This window comes from Gopherus evgoodei, chromosome 2 (assembly GCF_007399415.2).
Source record: "Gopherus evgoodei ecotype Sinaloan lineage chromosome 2, rGopEvg1_v1.p, whole genome shotgun sequence".
Classification (NCBI taxonomy): domain Eukaryota; kingdom Metazoa; phylum Chordata; order Testudines; family Testudinidae; genus Gopherus; species Gopherus evgoodei.
In genome coordinates, this window is record NC_044323.1 from 148,553,943 (window position 1) to 148,579,749 (window position 25,807).

The following is a 25,807-nucleotide window of genomic DNA, read 5'->3' on the forward strand; positions in this document are numbered from 1 at the left end:
CCACCCCTGCTCCCAACCCAACCCAACCCATCCCAAACCAGAGCCCTGTGTCCCATAGCCCTGCTCCGCTAGCCCCTATTTGCCATGAAGCCCTGGACCGTACTGAACTGCTCAATGTAATAGTGGGCAACAGTTTTATCAGCTTGTGCCTTGTTGGGACAAGGACCACCCCTGCTCCCAACCCATCCCAAACCAGAGCCCTGTGTCCCACAGCCCTGCTCCGCTAGCCCCTGGCACTGGGAGGCTCCCAGAGGCCACCTCAGCAACCTCATTTCCAGCTGGACTCCCCTGAGATGCTGCTTGGCCCAGGGGCCTGCTGGAGACCTCAGGTTCTCATCCCAATTGATACCACAGCAGAGCCCATCACCAGGGGAATGACACAGAGCCAGGATTTAGGGGGACAGCACATGATTTATTAGAACTCTTCAATCACAGGTTGACAGGGCAGCAAGCAGCCCCCTCCACACCACGCTGGGTCAAGAACAGCCCCAACCGTAACTGATTGGACACAGCCCTCACCAGTGAAACCCTCAGCTAGGAAATGCCAGTTTCCCATGTAACGGCCAGAACAGGGACCAGCTCCAGAACTGGTCCTGGCCCCCGGCTCCTTTCAAGGAGTTGCACTATTGCAAAGAGCCACACGCTGAAGCATCCTGCTAAGTCAGTATCCGCTCCAGAAAGGAACTCATGCTGGGCCCCTTTGCAAGCTGCTCACACCCCCTTACCATCCACTGAGCCCGTGGCAAACCTTTTCCTAGGGAAGCTGTTTGAGACACCCCCCAGAAAACATCCAACAACCCTCATCTACCTTTAAGACACTAGTTTAGCAATAACTTGGGTAGGGTTCACCATGATACCCCAGTGATCCAAGTACTGGAGCAGTCCTGGTGGGGGTAGTGGGTGCTCTTTTCCCCCTTTGCAGGACATGTATTCACTTAGCAAAACATGTAACTGTTGCTGCCCGTGGCTGTGCTGGTCCCTGGCCTGGGGAGGGAGGTGGGTGTGAGCTGGCGGTCACTGCACTGCTGGGTTTCTCAGCAAACCTCTGGCCGCTGGTACTTCCAAAATGCCAGTTCTCCATCGTCGCTGCATGAAGCCAGCAGCCCCGGCTCCTTGGGATTCCAGGCCACACAGTTCACGTCCTGGGAGTGAGCCCTGGGCATGTGGGCGGTCAGTGCGAAGGTGGGCTGCTGGGGACTCGAGAGTGGCTCTTCCTCAAATATGCGGATAGCATCGTCTCCGCAGGCTGTAGCCAATGCCCCTGTCAGGCGACACCTGCAGCAAACGGAGGGCAGTGAGTGAGCAGAGATTGTTCTCTCTCTGCACGTTGCTGCAGCATGATGGGGAGATGGTGAAGCCAAGCCAGTCCCTGCCCCATGGAGATGCAATGAGCCCTGCATTAGGCACTGCACATGATTACCACTCTCAACCGGGGCAGGCTTAGTGGAGGCAGTTTCCTTCTGAGAGCCCCAGGGGCACAGACGGATTGGAGCTAAGAGCCACGGTGCCCCTTGGAAAGGGGGAGAGACTGGTGAAGGCAGTTGATGCCAGGTGGAGCCTGTACTGGGGCCCAGATAACTCATACTCCTGGGGGGATTCTGCACCAAATAATTCAGAATTCTGCATATTTTATGTCAAAATAACAGCATATAATCATGCCAGTTTGTTATTTTGGTGTTTTATTTCAAAATACCTGTCAGCAAGTACCTCTAACAATACAGACAACAAACGAGGTTCCCCCAGGAGTAGGGAGTTAAAGAAACTCCTACAACAACCAGTTCCTGCTTCTCTGTTATGTTTTTGTTGGGTGCCTCAGTCTGGGTGTGTCACACATGCCAGCTGGGCACAGCTTGGGGGAAAACTCTGCCCCTCTGTTCTTTCTGTCAATTCTCGTTTTTTTCACCCAGGCCCCATTGGGTTACCATATTTCAAGACACTACGGGTGGAGAGGAAGCTGGAGGGATGTGTGTGTACTGGGAGGGAGCTGTAGGGCCCCCCCCGCCCAGACACCTCTACCCCTTCACCCCCAGGGCCCAGTCACCGAGTACCCCTGGCCCAGACACCCATGCCCGCCTCCTGCCAGAGCCCAGCTGCAGGGTATCCCGGCCCAGACACCTATGCCCGCCTCCCTCCCTCGCCCAGCTGCAGGGTACTCCCCAGCCCAGACACCCATGCCTGCCCCTCCCTCCCTCCAGAGCCCAGCCGCAGGCTCCACTCCATGCAGGTGCGTTAATGTCCTGCCAGGCAGAGACAACCTGTACCTGCTGATAGCAGAGGGGCACAGTGTAAAGGTTCACACCCACACCCCGCGACCCCCTCCTTATCCTCAGTCTCCCCTCCTTGCAGCTCGCAGCTGCCTCTCCCCACAAGGCGCAGTTTGTTGGCTTTCCATGCAGGAAGGGGGCCCAGCCACACCCTGTGACTGAGCAGGGCTGGCAAATCCAGGAACCACAACCGCCCACCCAGTGCAGGCTGGGAAACCAGCGGCCCCTAGAGGCAGCCAGCCACTCCAGTTCTGCAGGAAAAAAATGAAATTTTGCACAGAACATTAATTCTGTGCAAATTCAGCACTGGGCAGTGGCACAGAATTCCCCAGGAGTAAATTCAGGTCCCTCCACTGTGCTGAGTCAGAGCTATTTTAAACATCTGACAGTGCAGGGCTGACCATTCCTGCTGCTCTCCCACCGCTAAATAGGAGGGATCCTGGGCTGGAAGCAGCTGGAGTCATGTCCTCCAGCGCTTAGAACAGTTCAGCAGCAATATGCTCTTGTTTGGTGACCTACAGCTACATGAGGGGCCCCAGAACTGGAGCTCCTTCTGGCCTAGCTGGTTGGCGGTGCTGTGGGCACTACCCACTGTGCTAACGATCATGGTCCCACTGCATGGGTGTTGGCCAGACCCGAAATTCCCATCATGCTTCAAGGACGGGAATGACGTGAAGCAGTTTCTGGCAGACAGGGACTCAGCTGCATTAGTCACTGTGTGGCCTGCAGTGCCAGTGCCCTGGGAGTGATTCTCACACAAGTATTCAGGGGTCCCTGCAGGACAAACCCCTCCCATCATGGAGTGTGGATTGGATTGAGCATTCCCAAGCCCAGGCTCACCATGCCACATCGTAAATGGTCCTGGTGTGGAAGCCAGACAGGGTGCAGATGCATTTCCAGCTGGGGTCAGCACTGCTGCAGACCATCCCTGCAATATACCAGACAGCAATCAGAGCAGTTCTGCCTGCAGCGCGTGCAGCAGAGTCTCAGAGGCATAAGCAGCACTTACTCCTGTGTTCCAGTTCTGGACCAGGACAGGAAGACATTCGGTCACACTAGCACTGCCCCAGGGCCTGATGGGTAGGGGCAGTGCAGTCTTTGTTCCAGCACATGGGGAAAGTCTCCCGGGACTCTAGGGCAATGAACTCCGGACTATTTGGGCACCCGGCTCTAGGAGAGGTCTGTAGCCCTGGCACCAAGCATCCCAGTGGCACTAAGTGAACGTAAAGCAGTAGATGTCACTGTGACGAAGTGGGGATTTTCCCTTCTTATCTTGTATGTGAGCCTGTGAGTCTTACTGTGGAGCCTATGTGAGTTTTACCGTTTTGCATGAATGCTGTGTGTGTGCCTCAGTTTCCCTGTGTGCTCCACCAATGCCTAGGTGGTGGGAATAAGGGTGTGCATTCCTCGGGGGCAGGTGAGGATGCCACTAGGTGACAACCAGGTGACACTTTGCCTGGGAAGCAAGACAAGACCAGGAGGAGGAGAAAAGGGGGGGGCCTGAGGTCAGGTGACTGGAAGCTGGGCAGTCTGCTTGAGGGAACTGGAGGGGGAGTCCAGGGTGTCTGGCCCAGGATTCCCCCAAGATGGACTTGGCTGAAAGTCACTGATTTCTGTGTTAACAAGTTCTGTTCTACGCTGTGTTCCTCCCGACTAATAAACCTTCCGTTTTACTCTGACTGAGACAAGTCTCTGCTGACTGTGGAGTTGGGCTGCAGGGCCCTCTGGCTTCCCCAGGAGCCGCACACGGAGGGGCAGAGGATGCTGAATGCTCCGGGGTCAGACCCAGGAAGGTGAAGCCGTGTGAGCTTCTTGCCTGACGACAGTCTGCTCAGAGAGAGGAGGCTCCCCCAGAGTCCTGACTGGCTTTGCAGGGAGTCGTTCCAGAGCATTGGCCTGGTGACCCCGTGACAGTCACAGATTCAGCTTCTCCAGAAGGAGAGGTGAGATGAGCAAAGCACAGGTAGGTTTTCTTGGAGGCTGGTCTGCTATCCCTATAGGCACAGGTGCCAGTTGGGCCTGACTCAGAGATGCAAAGGGTTTGGGTAACCTTTGCCAGGGTGTATGTGCACTGGCAGAGGAGTCGGGGGCAGTTGGCATAGCACTTTCCTGAGTCGTTTGTCTGACTAGCCAGGGCTATTTGTCCCTCGCTCTCAACCAGCTTCACCCAGACCAATGCTACATATAAAGGGGAGTGAGTCTAATGGTTAGAGCAGGGGACAAGGAGTTCAGAGTCCTGCTTTCTATTCTTAGCTCTGCCACCAACTCCTTGTGTGAGCATGGGCAAATCCTCTCCCATTTCTGCACCTGTATATACTAGGGATGGTACCAACGCACCGCTCTCTCTCTAGTGCTCCAGTCTCCCGGGATGGCCGTGGGGTAGGAGTGGCTCCTGGGATAAGAGACTCTGCCCCCCGCTTGCCCTGCTCACCTTCCTCATTGCCTGGTTTGTACTGGTGCCAGATGCGCACAGTCTTGTCATCGCTGCAGGAGGCCAGGCGCTCCCCACTCTGGTCGAAGGCAAGGCTCCACACCGTGGACTCATGTCCCTCCAGCGTGGCACAGCACACCCAGTCATCCTCCTCTTCGCGGTACAGCTTCACTGTGTCATCATAGCTGGCTGATGCCAGCAGCTGATGGGGGAAGAGGAGGGACACAAATGAGCTCTGGAGCAGGAGAGCCAGGATGGAAGGGCAGCACACGGGGCCTTGCACACCCACCGAAAATGTGGCCTTTAGATTCTACCCCTGCTGGAAGGAAAGAGACAGGCTAAGGGGAACATGGTCTTGGGGAGCCAAGCCTGAAGCCCTCTTTCCCCCAGAACAGCAGAGCTCCCTCTAGGGCAGGGTTGCCCTCCTCTGGCAGGGTTGAGGGAGATCTGTATGCCTCTTGCTCAGGGAGTTGAGTAAAAGGGAGTCAGTCAGCTGATCACCTTTGTGCCTCTGCCCAGAATCAGATCCAGTGGATTCCTCTCCCAGCTCTAGCTGCACAACCAACTCCCACCACCTTTGGCACCTGCCTAGGATCACAGCAACAGCAGGCACTGCACCAGGACAGCAAATGTTTGGAGTGACTGAAGACCTGGGTGGAAGCACATGACGGGGCTAGGGAGGCCATTGAGGAGAGCCCTCACCTCTTGGTTGGGATGCCAGACCACATGCTTGACATCCTGCGTATGGGCATTCAGGACACTCACACACTCGTATTCGTCCTCTTCGTCCACTGTGAGAGAGAAAGGGTTGTGGGTGACTCTGCCCAGTACCCTTCTGCATCCCTGTGACTGCCCAACAGAGGGGCAACGAGAAAGTCCTGACTCTGCAGCACCCAACCTGAATAGGTCAGCACAGATAACAGGGCTGCCCTTTAGTCTTTCAGCCGCCCCTGCTCAGACCTAGCTGGTCTGCCCACATCTCTCCCATGATCCTCCAGGTCTCAGGTCCCAGCCCCCCACCCATGGTCCCACCTCATGTTTCTTGACACACCTGGTGTGACACACGCTCATCGGTGCCAATGGCTCGCTGTCCTTGACAAGTAACTCATGTCTCAGACCTGACAAATTCAGGTCCACAGTACATCATGGTAGCATGTGAGGTCTCTACTGAAAGCTTGTAACTTATCGATACTCAATGCATGATGTACATATGGGCAATAGATAAGGAATAGTAGAACTATATTGAAAATTGTGACTTATGGTCTTGGAATAAAAGTCAGCCACCAGGGAACCGTGCATCTTGGTGACAGCCCCTTCCAGCAGTAGGACACTGTCACCCCTGCCTGGTTGGCTGGTGATTTAATACAAGAGTCAATTGTCTACCCTTGCTCCCTCCCAGATCACTGAAGGGAAAAGTATCAAAGTCAGCTACAATCAAAACCAGGTTGGAGGGAAAAAGAAAACCTTGTAACAGACAGGGGAGCACCCCCGCTGTGAACAGAGACCAAAGACTGATTCAGCAGGAAAGACAGGGGTGTTGTCATGAACATGTGGATCCTGGCTCCTGGGAAGCAGCCAGCTCTGCCAGAGACTGAACTTTTTTGGCAGGGATGACACGACTTCCCTTATTAGCTAGGAAAGAGAATTGTTAATAAATGTAGGCCCTCGGGCATGGTTTATAATTTTGCTTTTATTGTAACCATTTGTTTCCACCACTCGGCTTTGTGTCTGGTGGAATCTTTACTCTTACATAAACCTTCTTTTGTTTTATTAGAAGTGTTCACAAGGGCTGTGTGTTGTACAGGAGTGGTGCTTTAAGGTCAAACTGGGGTACCCTGCTCCTTTGGGGGCAGAAGTTACAGGATTTCTGAGAGTAACCAGTGTCAGGGGTTGGATAGCAGAGGAATACTTCAAAAGGACTTGGAGACTGGGGGGCACCTCTTGTTAACCTGCAAGGCAGATTGTTAGCCTAGCCCAGAGCAGAGAGGGCAGCTGAAAGGCTGGTGGTGTCCGGGAGCTAACATCCAGGCACCACGGGCAAGCCGGAGGTACGGGGTAACAAGGTGACTCTCAGTCCTGAGAACCATCAAACCTGGTTCCCCACATATCTCCCATGGTGCTCCTGGTCCACACACCCCTCAGACCTGTCTCTCACCTTCCCAGACCCAGACGCTCTTGTCTCGGCTGCAGGTGGCCAGGAGGCTGCCGGATGGGGCCCAGGATACAGACTTCACCTCGTTTTCATGTCCCTCCAGGGTGGTCACACACTGTCAGAGGGAGAGAAGGAGCTTGTGCTTAAGCCAGCCCGAGGGAGGGAGGAGCCTAGCTCTGCCACATGCTCCCAGTGCCCCCATTGGTCCAGGGAAGCCCAGAGGGAGCAGAAGAAGAGACAAGTGACTCGCTGAAAGCAGAACAAGGAGGGCTCAGACAACCCACCATAAGTGATTCAGAGCCCTGGCAGCTGGGGACAGAGAGAAACCTTCCTCCCAGGAAGAGCTGCAGCCAGGAATTCAAACAGGCTCTATGGGAACACTCAACACAGCTCCACGTGCCAGGCCACATCCCCTCTGCTGTAACCCCACTGCACTCATCCCATATGCACCCGACTGCAACTCCACATCTTGTAGGGAAGCTGCCCCCAGAGGTACTGGGCCAGTCATCTGCCGAGAGTGGGGAATCTAACACTAAATTGGAAACTCTGCGTCTTTATGAATATGTGTTCCCATTTCAGGCACGCCCTAGAGTTCTCCCTGCAGGCTCTTGATCACAAGAACAAGGGACACTCAATGAAACTGAAAGAGGGCAAGTTCAAAAGTGATTGAAGGAGAAGTTGTTTCACACAAGCAGTGATTAGCCCATGGAACTCCCTGCTATGGGATACCACTGAGGCCAGGAGCAATGCTTAGTTCTACGAGAGATTGGAGATTTATATGAAGAACAAGATTATCCGGCATTAGAAGAGTTAATACTCATGCATTTTGGAAGGGGTTCATGGCTTAGCCAGTTATTACGAGAGGGTAGGATAGGGATGGGCAAACTATGGCCCGGGGGCCGCATCCAGCCCTCCAGACATTTTAATCTGGCCCTCGAGCTCTCACCAGGCAGTGGGGTCGGGGACTTGTCCCGCTCTGTGTAACTCCCAAAAGTAGCAGCATGTCCTCCCTCTGGCTCCTACACGTAGGGGCAGCCAGGGGAGCTGCAGGGGCAGCGCATGCATAGGAGCCGGAGGGGGGACATGCCGCTGCTACTGGGAGCTGCTTGAGGTAAGCACCGTTTGGAGCCTCCAGCCCTGAAGCCCTCCTGCGCCCTCTGAACCCCTCTATCCCAGCCCAGAGCACCCTCCTTCACCCCCAACCCCTCATCCAAAGCTCCACCCCAGAGCCTGCACCCCCAGCTGGACACCCTGAGGACAACCTAGAGTACTCGATTTCAGACAGTACCTCGCCTAGGAAAGGAGCTTGATGCTAGAGCCAGACAAATAACAGATTTTTCAGTTTGCTGCAGTTCTAACAAATTGGGGGGGGGGGCGGGGGGAAATGGTTTGGGCCAAACTAAATCTGAAAATTTTGCAAATTTCCAGCAAATTAAAAAAGTGACCAGAAACTATTTAGACATTTTGTTCAACCCAAAACAAACTGTTTTGATTTGCAGCACTTTTTCACATCACACCACCACCTAGCTCTTTATATGCTTTTCATCAGTACAGCTCAAAGCATTTCACAATCTTTAATGTATTTCTCATCATTCCTCAACAGCCCTAGAAAAGAAATGAATATCAACAAAGTGGGCCAGGGTGTGTGTATGGTTGTCAGTGGTTCTGTACCACTTTGTACAAAATAGTAAGTCACTGGGCCAGAGAAAGACCCTGGTGGTCAGGGCACCCACCTGGGTGGCAGTATACCCACCCTGCTCCAATGACTAGTTATCCAGAACGGAAGAACTTTAACAGGCAAGACAAAGAGAGATCCACAGTCCAGTGACTAGGGCACTCACACCAAATAGAGGAGGGGAATTGAATCTAGGTGGAATTGGAGGAGAGGGCCCTAGCCATTGCCTAAAGCTTACAAGGGACACAGCACCTCCTTCAGTTTGGTGAATGGCGCCTACATCTCAGAAAGTTTTGGGGATGGAATTATTTGGTGAATTTGTGTCAAATTCACAAATCATTTTGGGTCAAGTGACACTACATTTTCAGTGAATAAATATTGTGCTCAGCTGTATCTGACATCTCACTGACGGACGATCACTAAAATGCAGACAGAGAGCAATCCGGAGCCATCCACTGCATGCAGTTGGCCTAGTAGCAGAGTGGGGGGAAGAATGCATGTTCTGCTGCTCTCCGGACTCTGTTGATCCTTCTGGAGGGCACTCAAATCAGCATCTGACATCAGCACTGGCTCCACAAACATCCACTACACTCAGCCCTGTGGGGACAGTTGTACCTCAAACTCATCCTGGCTCTTCTTCCAAATACAGGTGGTGGCATCAAAGCTGGCTGAAGCCAGGTAGCTCCCACACGGGGACCAGGCTACCTTCCGGATGGTCCTCTGGTGCCCCTCGCCCAGCACCGACTTGCACACCCAGCCACTCCCTAGGGCAGAGGACAAGACAGAGATGAGTGAAGAGCGGGGGCTTGGCAGCAAGAGCTCCCTTCTCAGCCTCGCTCACAAACAGCTTTGCCTATGACCAAGGCACTAAGTGACGCAGCAGCCCATGGGCTCCTTGGACGCAGGAGACTCCAGGAACAGCGGGATTTCACCTTCCTAGGCAGGAGCAGTGCCAGGGTTTTTGGCGCCCAAGGCGGGGGTCCTCCCGCGCTCCCGGTCGTTGGTGGCAATTCTGCGGTGGGGGGGTCCTTCTGCGCTCCCGGTCTTCGGGGCACTTAGGCGGAGGGTCTTGGAGCGAGTGAAGGACCTGCCGCACAATTGCCGAGGACGTCCCAGAGTGCGGAAGGGCCCCCCCCCGCCGCTGAACTGCCGCCCCCCCAAATCCTGGAGCCCTAGGCAACCGGCTAGGTCGCCTAAATGGAAGCGCTGGCCCTGCTCCTAGGACAGAGCCGGGTCCCCAGCGCAGGCCCGACCTGGCAGCGGCTCCCTACCCTCCTTGCCCCAGACGCGGATGCTGCGGTCTCCCCCGCAGGAGGCCAGCAGGGTCCCAGAGGGGTCCCAGGCCAGGAACCAGCAGCGAGAGTCCGGGTGGGCTGGGATCCGGGCGAGCAGCGACAGCGAGTCCTTCATCCCGAGGGCAGGTCCCTGCGGAGAGGAGCCGAGGTTAGCCCGGAGCGCCCAGCCCCCCGCTCCGCAGCCCTCCCCCTCTGCACAGGGCCCCCGGGCTCCCAGCAGCCCCTCCCCCTCTGCACAGGGCCCCCGGGCTCCCAGCAGCCCCTCCCCCGTCTGCACAGGGCCCCCGGGCTCCCAGCAGCCCCTCCCCCTCTGCACAGGGCCCCCGGGCTCCCGCCCCGCTCCCAGCAGCCCCTCCCCCTCTGCACAGGGCCCCCGGGCTCCCAGCAGCCCCTCCCCCTCTGCACAGGGCCCCCGGGCTCCCAGCAGCCCCTCCCCCTCTGCACAGGGCCCCGCCCGCGCCCCAGCTCGAGCCGACTGGCCTGCGGCGCGCGGCGCTGCCCCACGGGAGCCGCCCGCTTAACGGGCTCCACACACTCGACTTCCAGGGCGCCTCCCGGGCGCGTGACGTCCTACGGCGCGTGACGTGCGAGGCGCGGCGCTGCCGGCCGGGGAGGCGGAAGCGGAAGGGCGTTCGGCAGCGGCGGCGACTCGGGGTCGGATTCTCTCTCTCGGGTCCAGGGGCCGCTCGCTACTCCAGGGGCTCTGGAAGTGCGGACCGCAGTGGGAACTGTGACGAGAGACCTTCCCGGACCTGGGCTTCCCGGACTTGAGGGGGAGACGAGACCGACCCCTGGGGGCTCCTCCCCCTCTGCACAGGGACCCCCCGCCCGGACCCCGCCGCGCCCTTCCCCCACCGCCCAGGGACCCCCCGCCCGGACCCCGCCGCGCCCCTCCCCCACCGCCCAGGGACCCCCCGCCCGGACCCCGCCGCGCCCCCTCCCCTCCGCACAGGGACCCCCCGCCCGGACCCCGCCGCGCCTCATCAGCTCCGCACAGGGACCCCCCGCCCGGACCCCGCCGCGCCCCATCCGCTCCGCACAGGGACCCCCCGCCCGGACCCCGCCGCGCCCCATCCGCTCCGCACAGGGACCCCCCGCCCGGACCCCGCCGCGCCCTTCCCCCACCGCACAGGGACACCCCCCCTTCCTGGCTCGTACCCCGCTGTACCCCCCTGCCCAACAGGGCCTCCCGGGGACCAGCTCAGATCCTGCTGCTCCCCTTCCTTGCCAATAGGGAGCCTGCCAGCTGCTGAGAGCTTCCGCCACCTGCAGCACCCATCAGGTGCTCACTTGGGCCCCTGGGTGCCCACTCTGTTTCCAGAGGGTGCTTGCCGTGTTCCCTTCTTCCTAAGTGCCTAGAGGGGGTCTGGGGTGCTGTGCCCCTCTGGCATCCCTCTTGGTTGCTGGGATTTCCTCACCAAGCTTGGCCTCCGCGTGACACGCAGACGAGTTGTCCTGGTTGGCATTTGCGCCCTGCTGAGGATCTAGAGCAGCACGGTCCGCAGCAGGTTGCACTGAGCTGGTTTGTGCCCCTTGGTACTGGATCCATCGCAGGGAGAGGATTCTGGCATGTACACCCCAGGTGGCTCTGGATTGCCTGGAGGGCGCAGGCGGAGAGGCCAGAGTGGAGGTGCCCTACCAAAGCAGCCAGAGAGGAGCCTGGCCTCTGCACTGCCCGGCGCCCTATCTATCACAGCCCTGTGCACTGCGCTGGCAGAGCCTGCCTGGCTACGGATTCACGGGGGGACCTGTTCCCGTCAGGAGCTGGGGGTGGCTGATGTACTTGGCTACCTTGATCCAGAATTGCTTAGAGGTGAGAATGGGTTATTTTCTGTTCCTCCTGGGATCGGATGTGGGGGAGTATGTGGTTGGGAATGGCCCAGGTCCAGTAAGCAGGAGCAAGCATTAGTGCCATATACTGTACATTTAAAGGGCTTGTCAATTCCCATACTGTCTCTATTACATATTTGTACAGTGACGACTGACATGGCTTTCCCAAATCATCATCTTTATTATGACTGACTTCATTTCCTGTCTGCTCTGCTCAAAGAACTGAACAGCTTGAGCCTTGCTTTCAGACTTCTCTTAAGGCAGAATTCTGCACGTTGAGCTATATGGCGGATGTCCCAGCTCTGATATTCTGTTCTCCGCAGAATTGCCTGTGGTATCAATGGCAGTTCCATGCATGTAGAAGGAAAGGTTGTTTTAAACTCTGTGCTGGGGAGAATTTTGCTCTATGTTTACCTGTAGCCAGTTGTTGAGTGAGCCTCAAGATGTTTGCATGCACTGTCACTGGGAACTACATGTTATTATTTTGATAAGACGTGCTACTTCACCTCATGTTTTTAGTGGCTCTCATTCAATGTGTTCCATCAGAAATTAGGCTGAGCTCTTTGGAGCAGAGCCAGGATTTCATTCATAGTCCCTTTGGAAGTCAATAGGAATTTTGCCATTGACTTAATTTTAGTCTATATAGATATTTAGAAAAGAGACAGCTAAGGAGAGATATGATAGAAGTCTATAAAATGATGACCGGTGTAGACACAGTGAATAAGAAAGTGTTATTTACGCCTCCCATACCAGAAGAACTATGGGTCACCTAATAAAATTAATAGGCAGCAGTTTTAAAACAAACAAAAGGAAATGTTTCTTCACACAACTCCCAGTCAACCTGTGTAACTTGTTGCCATGGGAGGTTGTAAAGGTTAAAAATATAACTAAATTAAAAAAAAAATTAAAAAAGTTAATGGCAAATAGGTCTGTTAGTGGCGAATAGGTCCATCAATGGCTTTTAGCCAGTATGGTCAGGGACACAACCCATGCTCCAGGTGTCCCTAAATCTCAAATTGCCAGAAACTGGAACTGGATGACAGGGGATGGGTCATTCAAAATTGCCCTGTTCTGTTCACTTCCTCAGAAGCATCTGGTACCGGCCACTGTCAGAGACAGGATACTGGGCCGTTGGTCTCGACTCAGTATGGCCGTTCTCATGTTCTTCTACCACAATCGTCGTCATCCTATCTGAGCACCTTCTAGTAGTGCATTAAGCAACATTATTGACATCTGTCACATAGTGTTCCCAGTTTCTTGCTTTGGTAGGGCTTTTAAATTTACACATTGCTCTGTATTCATGCTAGAGAAGGGAAGTAAAAGAAATGCTTCAAGGTGCATTGGAGATTGGAAATGCTTGGAGAGGAAGGTGGTGAGGTTTGTGATGGTCTTTAGTTCTGGGGGAAGTTCATTCCACAGGATTTCACCCCAGGTCTTTGCGGATTTCTTTACAATGTTCTGAGAGCTATGTAAAGAACATCATTGGAAATTTGCACTCGGTTAAAGACAACACAGTATATGACTTAAATTTTATTAAAAAACAGTTGCTTGTTCAGTTTCTTTTTTAGCGAAAGTAGAGGTGGTGAAAAAATGGGGGAGAAAAATTGGCAAAAACTTCAAACTAAAAATTAAAAAAAAAAGTAACTTTCATTCCATGTTTTAAAAGGAACAATTTTTTCACATTGAATTTTTTTCGTGAACATTTGTATATTTTATTTACAACAAAGTTGTTTTTTGCGTTTCTCTCTCTCCCCTCATTTCACCTCTTTCCATGGTTACCCAAGGAGGCTGTGAATTCCTTTCACTGGAGAATTTAAAAAAACAGATTACTCAAACACCTTCAGAGGCAGTCTAGGTATATTTAATATAGTCGCAGCACAGGAGGTGGGGCTAGATGACCCCCTGAGGTCCCTTCCAGCCATACATTTCTGACATTCTAAAACATTCAGCTTCATAAATGTGGATCCGCATTATAAACTTTTTAATGTTATTTGAATCGTCTGCTGAGGGTTCTGAATTTCTACGAAGTGTACGCCCCAATGGGTTGGTAAAGGGTCACCAATGGGTCAGTTCAATATTGTTTACTGCCTACCTCATAGCTACTTAATCATCTATGTGAAACTAATCAATGCTTCTCTAACTAGATCCTAGTGGACAAGTGTCTATAGCACAAATGCCTCCCTTGTTGTCAGTCTTAACTGAGAGACCAAGGTCTGAATGGTCCATGGAGTCCCTCTAAGACTAGATTTAAACACTTTGATGTTGGAAGTTTGCCTTGTCTCTCTGTGTTCTGCATCTGCTTTGGAGATAAATAGAAGTCTTCATTTTCAGGTCTGTCAGTTCAGCATCTTTCAACTAGCACAAATTCCTTTTAAATAAAAATCAGTATGAAGTGATACTTTTCAGATCCTTATCCATGTCACATCCTTAGGATCAGCTTTGTTCTTGGCACTGGCTGGGGAAGTGGAAGGGGATGTTCTTGAGAAGGCAAGAAATACAGAAACTTTGGTGTAGTTTAGTTTTTCCTTTAATTTCCTGTTTTAATCAAGTTGCTGTCAGATGTGGTTGAGAAGTTATTGTTCATATTAATGTGTGATTGTGTCATGTTTAGATCTAAATCTCTTTCCTCTATCAAATATCCGTTACGTCTTGCTGCATGTTTCTGAAGATTGTTTCAAAGAGATTAAATTCCAGACAACAGGTTAGAGCAACTCTTTTAACTCAGAATATTAAGTCACTTGGAGTTTTTGAGGAACAGGCAAAATACTGGAGTCATTTTAAAGACTAGCATCCCATGTGTGAGTGTCAGTCAGTGGTTAATTTTGGAGTTGAGGCTGATCCAGCCAACCCCAAAATCCAGATCCTAATGTTGTTGCTGAGGGTTTGTTCACATGGTGTGTTAGTGTGCACCAGTGAGGTGTGACTTCTGGGCCACACCAGCATGTCATGTACTAACTGGCTTGTGTGGACCCTGCTGACACACACTGACAGTTCCCTAGTGCACATTAACGTGGTACTGTTTGAAATAGAACTACATTAACACACACTAGGGAATTTTTAGTGCACATCAGCAGGACCCACATGGGCCAGCTCGTGCGTGACACACACTGGTCCAAATTAGAATTCACACCCCACTGGTGTGTGCTAACGCATTGTGTAAATAAGCCCTTAGGACTCACCACTAGTCAATTAGCTCTTGAGCGGGAGCACCAACGTGAGAAGGGTACTCTGATGAGGTGGCCAGCAAGTGCACACTTCCAAATATGGATTTGTCCTTTCCTCGTGGACCCTCCTCTCAGTGTAGTGATTCAATGTTAGCCAGGCCACAACTGCAAATGTATTGCTAATAATGAAAAACTTGCTTTTTGAGATGCCTAAATTGGGGGGGAACCTACATGTCTGTTGTGAAACCATGTAATTAGTCCTAGGATTGACCTTCATAGCAGAGAAATCAGAGCTGCTGTTGCCTGGTATGTGTCATTCTTTTGGGTAGAGGAACCATGAAGTCTGCTACTCAGATTTCTGAGCCTCTAAAGGGGTGAATTTTATTCAAGTACAGCACTGATTCCATTGCTTAACAATGACTTCCCCCTACCTTTTGGAATCTTATTTGGTTAAATGTTGAGGTTCATCTTTAAAGCGTTCATCCACGACTTATTTAATAGCCACCTTTTCCTTTGTATAAACTCACTCTCCGTGCTCCAATAGCAGCCATACAGATAGTGTGCCTGTAGTTTGGGAGGACAGCTGACCTTCTAAGCTCTAGGTTTTGCTTCATGACCAGCTGCTAGGGAATTCAAAAGTGCAAAGACTTCCTCACTCTGTCAAAGGCTGACATCACCTCTGTAAGGCTCACAATTCCAGCTGGCCCAAGTGGCAAATGCTTTGAGGTTGCTTTGACTCCTATGTGATAACACAGCACCTGCTGCCATTTGTTTGGCCGCTGTGCTAATTCAAGTGATCAGTTTTTAAAATCATGGCTTTAAAATTCCCCTGGCCTAGATGACATCACTTCATAAAGCCCTGGGCTGCTTCTCGGCAGGGAGGAGGTGTTCTAAGAGTTGTGAAAGTGCTTCACAGTTACTAAGCTACACTATGAAAACCTGGCAGACCTTTTACAATATCATTCTGTTGGGGGACTTTGGAGATGACTGTAAGACTGTGCATAGGTGAGATGTGGAAGCACAGACATAATATCAAAGAAATTTGCTCATGGTGCATTCATTCCTGAGATCACAGGCACATGAACCCTGTGGTGTTCAGCAACAGAGTGTTGTGTAAATTTGCTTTATGGTGAGCTGAAGTGAAAAGTTAGGTCAAACATGGAAAGGAAGAGTATTGGGTTTCTGATTTTTAGCAGCTGCAGCTCTGTGTCCTGCATCTAATCCTTGTTTTTATTAGGGCTGTTGATTAATTGCAGTTAACTCATACTATTAACTCAAAAAATGTAATTGTGATTAAAAAAATTAATCACAGTTTAAATTGTGCTGTTAAACAATAGTGTACCAATTGAAATGTATTAAATATGTTGGATGTTTTTCTACATTTTCATATATATTATATTCTGTGTTGTAATTGAAATCAAAGTGTATATTTTTTATTACAAATATTTGCACTGTAAAAATGAAAAACAAAAGAAATGGGATTTTTCAATTCACCTCATACAAGTACTGTAGTACAATCTCTTTATGTTGAAGGTGCAACTTACAAATGTAGATTTTTGTTGTTGTTACATAACTGCACTCAAAAACAAAACAATGTAAAACTTCAGAGCCTAAAAGTCCACTCAGTCCTACTTTCTTGTTCAGCCAGTCACTCAGACAAACAAGTTTGTTTACCTTTGCAGGAGATAATGCTTCTTGTTTACAGTGTCACTTGAAAGTGAGAACAGATATTCTCATGGCATTGTTGTAGCCACTGTCGCAAGATATTTACCTGCCAGAGGTGCTAAAGATTCATATGTCCCTTCATGCTTCAACCAGCATTCCAGGTGACATGTGTCCATGCTGATGACTCTCATTTAAAAAAGTTTGTTAATTAAATTTGTGACTGAAATCCTTGGAGGGGGAATTGCAGGTCCCCTGCTCTGTTTTACCCGCATTTTGCCATATATTTCATGTTACAGCAGTTTCAGATGATGTTCATTTTAAGAACATTTTCACTGCAGGTTTCACAAAATGCAAAGGTACCAATGTGAGATTTCTAAAGATAGCTACAGCACTTGACCCGCGGTTTAAGAATCTGAAATGCCTTCCAAAATCTAAGAGGGACGAGGTGTGTAACATGCTTTCAGAAGTCTTAAAAGAACAACATTCCAATGCAGAAACTACAGAACCCAAACTATCAAAAAAGAAAATCAACCTTCTGTTGGTGGCATCTGACTCAGATAATGAAAATGAACATGTGTCGGTCCTCTCTGCTTTGGATTGTTATCAAGTGGAACCCATCATCAGCATGGACGCATGTCACCTGGAATGGTGGTTGAAGCATGAAAGGACATATGAATCTTTAGCACCTCTGGCAGAGGTGCTAAATATCTTGCAATGCCAGCTACAACAATGCCATGTGAACGCCTGTTCTCACTTTCAAGTGACATTGTAAACAAGAACTGAGCAGCTGTTATCTCCTGCAAAGGTAAACAAAGTTGTTTGTCTGAGCGATTGACTGAACAAGAAGTAGGACTGAGTGGACTTTGTTTTATTTTTGAATGGAGTTTTTTTGTACATAAGTCTACAATTGTAAGTTCAACTTTCATGATGAAGAGATTGCACTACAGTACTTGTATTAGGTGAATTGAAAAATATTACTTATTTTGGTTTTTTTCAGTGCAAATACTTGTAATCAAAAATAAATATGAAGTGAGCACTGTTCACATGGGGGGGGAGAGGAGAAGTTAATTGAGATGGACTGGAGCTGCTGTTACTGTTAAGATCTGATCCCATTTCCTAAGAAGACAAATCCACAAAAGGCGAGAGAAAAGAACAGTACAGGTAGAAAATGCAGCTTCTGTCTCTGTTGTTGAATTTCACTTTTAACCTCACTGCTGGAAAGTTCTTGATGATATTTTCAATGTGAAAGAGACTAGACTAAAATAACTCATGTACAAGGCCTCACATAGGGGCTCTGTGCTGTAAACAGCACCACTAACCTAGGAGGGGGGTTCCCCAGCTAAGAGAAATAAACAGCTGAGGGGAAGTCAAGCAGCCCACCAAAAGGCATCAGAAGCCGCTTGTGACTCTGTTACCAAGGCCGTGATTAGAGCCAGGGGCCTGGAGGTCCTGCGTTCTAACAAAGGCCAGTGACTCAGTCGCATCCCTTGTGCCTCCCTCAGCCCTTGATAACTATAATACTGGGTAACACACATGACTGATGAAAAGCAGCTGCTATATGTGCACTGATCGTTCTAAGGAAAATAAATACAAACCGTGCCTGAAGAAAGAGAACCTTGGTTCTAACTGACCAGTACTTTAGTGGAGGATAAAATAATCTACATAAAGTCTTCACAATATAGCTAGGTTTGTTTGTACAGTGTAGGTTGATGTTACCCAATATTTGAATTTTACACTACCACTGTAGCAAGGAGGTGAGAAATCCCACAATCATCATTTCATATTAAATCACAGTTAGATCCACATGAGTGACCCCTTAGATCCACAAAGAGCATCATTTGGTCTCAGCTTCTGGACCGCTGCTGTAACCATACCCTTGTTACCTGTGAGTGTTGGGTTTTTCTGATGCCTTCTGACAGGGTGTTTAACTTCACCTCAAGCGATCACTTCCCCTCTGCAGGTGACTCTCCTCCTAGTTTAATGGAGGTGGTGGTCTATGCAGAGGGTGCATGTGGGAATCCAGTTCCATGATCTGGAGGGAGGAGGGATAGCTCAGTTGTTTGAACATTGGCCTGCAAAACCCAGGGTTGTGAGTTCAATCCTTGAGGGGGCCATTTAGGGATCTGGGGCAAATATAAATATATATACATACATACACACTAGTTGGGGTTTGGTTCTGCTTTGAGCAGGGGGTTGGACTAGATGACCTCCTGAGGTCTCTGCCAACCCTGTTATTCTGTGATTCTATGATCTGGGCCTTGTTCTGTGTAGTCTTTCATAGAAGCCACATTAACACACCCCTACTGTGCTTGCCAACCTAACGTGGCAGTCCAATAACATCAGAGGGGGAGAGGAACTGAGTGAGATGGGCAGAGGAGGGAGAAGAGTGAAAACTTGCAGTTGTTATTTGGAAGTGAGATGGAGAGTAGTGCATGGGAGAACTTCAGGAGGGCAGATCCAGATTGCTGCTGCACGAGCCTGCAGCTCATGTAAAGTGGGAAGATCATGGTCCGGGATGGAGAGGAAGTTGGTGCTCAATGAAAGAAGAGAGGACAGAGAAAGAAAGAGAGAATATTCATGAATTAGTTTGGAACAAGTCTCTGGAGGATTTAAAAATGTATCGATTGTGTAACTGGGTCAGGTTTTTGTGCACAGTGCATAGAAACCCACCCCAGCCATTTCATTGTCTGCATCATTAAAACCTTCCTCAGCAGGTTGCACTCTTTCAGCCAGCTGACTTTTCCACATACCCAATTGCCTGTTAGATTTAATTTTTTTATTAAAGCTAATGTTAAAAGTATATAATACACAGGTAGAGAAAAGAGTGTTTGTACATCTGGGTATAGTGCTTAGACTATCCACAAATACAAAGTTTGTTTAAAAAGCTCATAAGATACATAATCAACATTAACTCAAATTTAGCTGAATAAATTTAACAGTACAGTTTAGATATTAGCATCCAAGTATTCGGGTGCATCGCTCACGAAAAGTTATATATATTAATGAATGAAGATTGTCCCTCAGTAATTGAGAATTTAGGGTAGGTTGTCCATGTAGACATGTCACACAGCTCTGTTAGCAGCACGCTGAACACAGTTGCTGCAGGCAATAGATAAAAATTAATGTCAATTTTCAGACTGCTAATGTGTGGTTAACAGGTGATGCTTATGCAGTGTTAAATGATTGAAACCTTTTCACTTTGCTGAGGATGCTAGAAGAAGAGGGTTCATTGTAATCAACAAACAGGAGTAATTGCATCCAGCCTCTTATGTAAGCTGTTCTGTGTATCGTGTTTATCAGCATCTCTTAGCTGTAATACAAAAGAAGCCACAGTGATCATTCTCTGCTTCAACTAATGCTGCTGCTGCTGCTGCTGGACTAAAGGAACTAACCCCTTCATCCCACCAAACCTTAATTGGCCTTCTCTTTTCAGCCTCAGAGGCTGAGAACTGGCACCACCCTGGAGATGGAACTGTTCTATGCCAGCACCACTCCAGATTGAATATGGTAGTGGGTGGGCTTGGGGGAACTTGCCCAGTGCTTTCCTGGCTGTACCTAATCTGTGGACAAAAAGGGAATTTCATTCTTGTGGGCTGCCAAACCAGCACATTTCAGCATCGTAAAACTCACACGAAGGCAAGCTTGCCAACACGAGTGACCATAGGTCACTATTGGAATAGTTAAGAGCAGACCAGAGTTAACCCTTGAAGGAATGGCCACCTCTGGGTTGCAAGGTGACCTCCATTTCTACAGCACTACTCATTCGTCTAGACACAATATTAGGTGTGTTACCAGGAGGCTTTATTACTAACTCGGTTTAATTTTCAGCCTCTTTTGTTATTTCCTATTGGCTCAGATGCCTTAGATTCTTGTCTGTGTTTCTTGAGTCAGTTTCATCAGCATAATAACTTCTAGTGAAATATTTGACTGATCTGGCTGACAGTTGCAGTGTATGCACTTGGGAATATTGAGGTAAATGCAACTGGCAATGTCCTGGTTTGCGCCTGTATCTCTTCTGTTTTGTTAGTGCCTTTCACTAGCTTTGGAAAAGCATTGTACACAATTACAAACTATGGGGTGATAAGCACCTCTTGAGAGGCACTGAGCACCCACACCTCAGACTGAAGTCAATCTGAGTTTGATGTTATCATGTTTGATAACTGATCAGTGATCCTTGCTTTGGCTGAGGGACAGAAGTATGGTGTCTGGATAAAGAATGTGAATATTTCAGTAGAAATGTGCTCTGCAGAGCCCCAAGTGAAGATGCCCCAAATAAAGGCCTGATAGTTGAAGGCTGATGCCTGTGCAGTCCCCTGCATGGATTCTGATGCATGTGGAAGGTTAAATGACTCAGCTCTGAAAAGCCCATCTCAGTGTTTGAATGAGCTGAGCAGCTCAAAATTCATCATGAAACAGTGAGACTTTGAGGTTTGACACTTTGTATTCTCTCTTTCTCAGACTACTGCATGAATCCACAGACAGTCTTGTTACTCCGGGTCATTGCTGCTTTCTGTTTCCTTGGAATAATATGCAGCCTTTCAGCTTTCCTGCTAGATGTTTTTGGACCCAAGCATCCTGCGCTGAAGATCACTCGGCGCTATGCCTTTGCTCACATTCTCACAGGTAACTGCCAGGGCATTCGCACCTCAGTGAGGCTGGTTATGTGAGGTGGCATACGAGCGCAGCAGTTAGCTTTCCCATGCTGCAGTTGATGGTGCTAAGCTGATATCTTACCTTGGGCCCTTGTACGCCCACAGCCAATTATATCTCAGAGTGTAGCAAATGGGAAATAGTATTGCTATCCAAAGGGGTTTTCCTTGCCTTCCTTGTGTCCCTGATCCTTGCCAGGTCAACATTCTCAGCTGCAGAGCTCATGTGCCTTTATGTTCCCCTCTGCTGTCAGCACAGAGCGTTGGTAGGGTCGTAGAGTCTGTGCCCTTGGCTGCAGGACTCTTGCTCCACATTGTGCAGCTGCAGCTTGAAGAGTGGGGGTTAAATCTGTGAGAAATAGAGGCCTAGGATGAAGTTTATATTTAGTCTGTTAATGAGGATGAGCTGGTACGTTTCATTTCCAGAGTGATCCCTTAGCACAGACAAAGTGAACTAAGATAACTATGGCTCCCATTCCCCCCAAGTCAGGGGAAGACTTGCCATTGATCGTAGTAGCAGAAGGGTTGTATGCTCCACCTATTGTGTGTCGCACAGGTGCCAGCTGTGCTATCTGCGCTGTGACCAGGGTTGTTATAAATCAGCCCTGGACATGTGCCAAACGTGTGTAACTTGCATGAACCTTCAGCTTCCCTTCCTGTCGTCTGGCCCCTGTCTGTGAAAGATGAGTTTAGAGACTGAATGCTCTGGCCCTGACTCCCAGGCATGTTCAGCTCATCCTTAAAGCCCACAGTGCCGATAAATTTGCCCAACCTATTTTGGCTTTTATCACGTTGACAAAATCCTCCCACCTTCTCGTTGACAAATCCTCTCACCATGCTATGCAGGTTATAGAAGTCAGGTTGAGGTTCCTGTGGACATTACTGTGCAGAGCCGTAAGGCTGGCCCTGAAAATCTGGCATTCCTGTTTACTTTGTGGTGGTCTCCCAGGGGGGTTCCTGTGCAGTCTCATTGGTTTTGTTTGTTTGTTTGTTTTTTGTGCCTTACAAATAGAGTAATTTGCTTCCTCCTTGGTCACTTACTGCTCTCTCTCTCTCTCTCTTGCATATCCTCCATGGCTGCTGGTCTCAGTTTTGCAATGTGCCACTGTGATTGGATTCTGTTACTGGGCCTCGGAGCTGATTCTTGCGCAGCAGCAGCAGCACAAAAAGTACCATGGATCTCAGGTCTACGTCACCTTTGCTGTCAGCTTTTACCTGGTGGCGGGAGCTGGTGGAGCCTCCATCCTCGCTACTGCTGCCAACCTGCTGCGCCACTACCCAACCGAGGAGGAGGAGCAGGCACTGGAGCTCCTATCTGAGATGGAGGAGAATGAACCTTACCCAGCGGAATACGAAGTGATCAACCAGTTCCAGCCACCTCCTGCTTATACGCCATAATGCTGCCAGCAAGCTATAGGGGGTGGCACCTAGGCTTTCTCCCAGCCCCCCAAAACTAACTACCCACCTCTTTTTGAGAATGCACTCCCTTGCCTATGGAGGCCACTCAGCAGTGCCTCGCTTCCCAGGCACCTTGCTAACCCTTATGCTCTTCTACCCACAAGGGAGAGGACTTGCTTTAGAGAGTCAAATGACCAGCGGTTTCTTCTTACAGAGCCTCCCAAAACCTCCTTGTTTTATGGACTTTGTTTTGTGATTTTTATCTCCCACTCCCATGCACTGTACATATCTGGCAGTGCTGAAATACTCCCTGACCAAGATGATTTCAGCAGCTCTGAACTTCCTACATAATCTCAGAAACTCGTACTGTGCTGCCCCAATACTCCCACTCACCCACGTACTCACCAGCATGGTGCAGGAATGCACAGTTGTGCAGGAAATCACGCCTGTCTCTGACATGCATGTGCATACCTGGGGGAAGGGGTGTGTGATTGGGGGAGGGGTTCTCTAATCTCACATTGTGATATTCAAGATCTCATTCACACTGGCCAAGATACCTACATAGCGGTGACAGTCACATAGGTACACATGCCTGCATTAGAGGTGAATTCTACAGTCTTCTACTGTTATCCATGCAAGCTCAGTCAAGCCTCTGTAGAGGTGTAACTTAGTGATAAGCACACCTGGAGAGGTGTGTTCCATAGGAGCACCGTGACACCTATATATAGGTGAAACTCCCACCATTACGAACTGGTCTGTAGAGGAGAAATTTCTTTATATCGATAGCATACTAGGTGAAGGGTCTAGCAAATCTGCCACTGCTGCTTTTTCCACTTCCACACTCTGATTCATGCTATTGACACAAGCATTTTGCACTTTATTCTCCGAGCTCACAGCCATTCTTCCCCCCCAGATATCTGGGGAACTGTGGAACTTTCTAGGACTAGCTACTGTATACCTCTACCATTAAGCAGCCCTCAGATAAGTTTGCAAATATTAGGCCAGAACTGGGTGAAAGATGGAGCCTCCCTGTTAAAAAAAAAAAAAAAAAAAAAAAAAAAGCTATGCTAATTTCAATTGTGGTATAGAGGGAGCTGTCAATATCTGTTCAGGTTTAGCTCCCGTGGCTACCGCAGCACAATACCAGCAGGTGGATCTATGACAGCTTTTAGCGTGTGTGTTCCCTTTTTAAAACCAATCTGCTGTACAGTGACAACTACTGAAAACCTGTTCCGTGGTCTCCACCAAGATTGCCAATTCGCTAGAGATTGTATGCAAATTCTGTCTTCACGCAGACCTGCTCTGGTTTTATAGCATTTTGTCCCCTTTTCTTTTAATCTAGATATTTTTCTCTTTTTTCCCTTTATGAAGACCATTCTCCCAGCTGAAGAGGACAGCTGTGACCAATCAGCATCTTCGTTGAACAGCTCCAGGAAGCACTGTAGAGCTGCTCATGGTGAATTATTTCTATAAGGAGCATGGACTGGGCTCCCTTCTCCCTACACATGTAGTAGTACAGTGTGCTAGCGTCAGGCCTGCTGAGGAGCCAGTAACACATCCACATACTTGCACTGTGCTAGCCATCATCACAATTGTAGGGACAGCATATCACGCTGAAGGGGGAAACAGTTAACCACTCACTTCTCCATGGAGGGGATTGTTGTTAAACAGGTTTTAGAAAGTGGCCTGCATGTCACTGAAATGCTGAGTTCTGTGTGGGACTTGGTCATGTCCTTCAAATGAAATGATGAGGCTCAGGAAGGAAGGTTATGTCTCCCTAGTGCTGGCTTGGAACTGATGATGCAGTGGCTTGTCTGAGTCACTTTAGTACAGGCCTACTGCAGCTTGTATCTCGTATGCAGTTCCTAATGAATCTCTTCTCTTTCTCTTTGAATGTATATCTGATATCAAAGTGTTACCAGCAATTTTGTTGAGCTCCTTTCTTTCCCTCCCATATTTGCAACACTGTTGGCAACACAAAAGAGGAACTCTCCAGTGTAATCCAACACCTAGATCTCAGCTGCAAACCTGGAGTCTTCTCCTAGGAGAATGTAAGACATTCCACCCCTGGCGCCCCCTGCTTAGGGGAAAGCAGCCATAGCTCATAAATTGATTCTGGAGAGTTACCAAGGAATCTTCACTGAAAGGCTTGGAGCAGAATGAGGAACAGATAGATAAGTCTTCTGATAAAGGCCTTTTAGAGTTTAGAGGGAACTCGGGTGGCAAAGAGGCTGCCAGTGGTAATGATAATGGGGTCTTCTCCAGCAGGCAACCAAATGTCTCAGTTTCGCTCTTCCCTTCCACTTCAGTGGAATGGTCAGCTTAATGCCAGTTGTTATACATGCAGGCAAAGAATGTATTAGTGAGGCCCTAGACTGTCTCCTGATGGCTGATATGGTCTTACCATTACTTGGCATCCCTCTTCCTGCTCTGATATTGAACTACATCCCATTTATGTAGACTCCACAGTGACCTCTGTGTCTGGTATGGGTGGGAAAGGTTCTGGGTTTCCCCCTACTGCTGTGAGAGAGCGGGAGAGTGTGTTGGAATAAAAATACCCTATGCATAAAAAATTGTATTTCTGTAAAAATACTTTAATTATCCCCAACTAATAATTGATCCTTGGAGTTTGAGGAAATCTACATGAAATCTGGGGAAAACCTCATTCCTAGCCACTCCACACAGCTTTCTTTTCCTTCTCAAGGCCTGGGAAGGGAAAGCAGAACAGGCAACACATCCATGTGCCAAAGGGACTTTGAGCCACTTCAGGAATGGTGATCGCCTCTGCTCATCTGGTTTCTGTGGCTGGGACTCCACAACTGGTTTACAGATGATCCATGTATTCAGTCTTCGTGAGATCTCTTTCACACCATTAATGTCATCCACAAGGCACCGGTGGCTTATGTAAATTCAGCTCTATGTTCTGATTTTTTTCTAAAGAAAATAAAAAGGATGTAACTAGTATCCCCTGGGAGTCCTCACTCTTTATTTCACACAAGATTAATTGTCACCGTGCTGAGGAACAAGAGAAAGAAGGGGTCACTCTGATAGTAGTTGGCACTTGTCATTTGTAAGATCAGTTTAACAAGCCTCATGACTTCTCTGTGACAAAAGAAACCTCTCCATTTCAGGGAAGGGAAATGATGAAAGAGAAGTTAGGTGACTTGCCCAAAATAACAGATGCAGAGCTGCATTTGGCCATTCCTTGCTGCTAGTCCTGGGCTATAATCTGCAAGTGGTGGTTGCTTTATATTCCATTACTGGGACCAATCATGCTAAAATAA

At 49.4% G+C, this 25,807-nt stretch overlaps 2 protein-coding genes across 2 annotated transcripts; one reads left to right on the forward strand and one right to left on the reverse strand.

Moving 5' to 3' along the window:
• Positions 1 to 391: 391 nt before the first annotated feature.
• CIAO1 (cytosolic iron-sulfur assembly component 1) lies at positions 392 to 10,397 on the reverse strand. The gene is made up of 8 exons (XM_030551841.1): positions 10,298 to 10,397; positions 9,794 to 9,947; positions 9,138 to 9,286; positions 6,851 to 6,962; positions 5,398 to 5,486; positions 4,696 to 4,897; positions 3,105 to 3,192; positions 392 to 1,275 (listed from the first exon to the last, which is right to left on the reverse strand). The coding sequence occupies exons 2-8, from the start codon at positions 9,930 to 9,932 to the stop codon at positions 1,035 to 1,037; spliced, it is 1,020 nt and encodes a 339-aa protein (XP_030407701.1). The 5' UTR covers positions 9,933 to 9,947; positions 10,298 to 10,397; the 3' UTR covers positions 392 to 1,034.
• A 510-nt stretch (positions 10,398 to 10,907) lies between these two features.
• On the forward strand, positions 10,908 to 25,487 carry TMEM127 (transmembrane protein 127). Its single transcript, XM_030551842.1, has 3 exons — positions 10,908 to 11,630; positions 20,935 to 21,099; positions 22,216 to 25,487. The coding sequence occupies exons 1-3, from the start codon at positions 11,387 to 11,389 to the stop codon at positions 22,521 to 22,523; spliced, it is 717 nt and encodes a 238-aa protein (XP_030407702.1). The 5' UTR covers positions 10,908 to 11,386; the 3' UTR covers positions 22,524 to 25,487.
• The last annotated feature ends 320 nt before the right edge of the window (positions 25,488 to 25,807 follow it).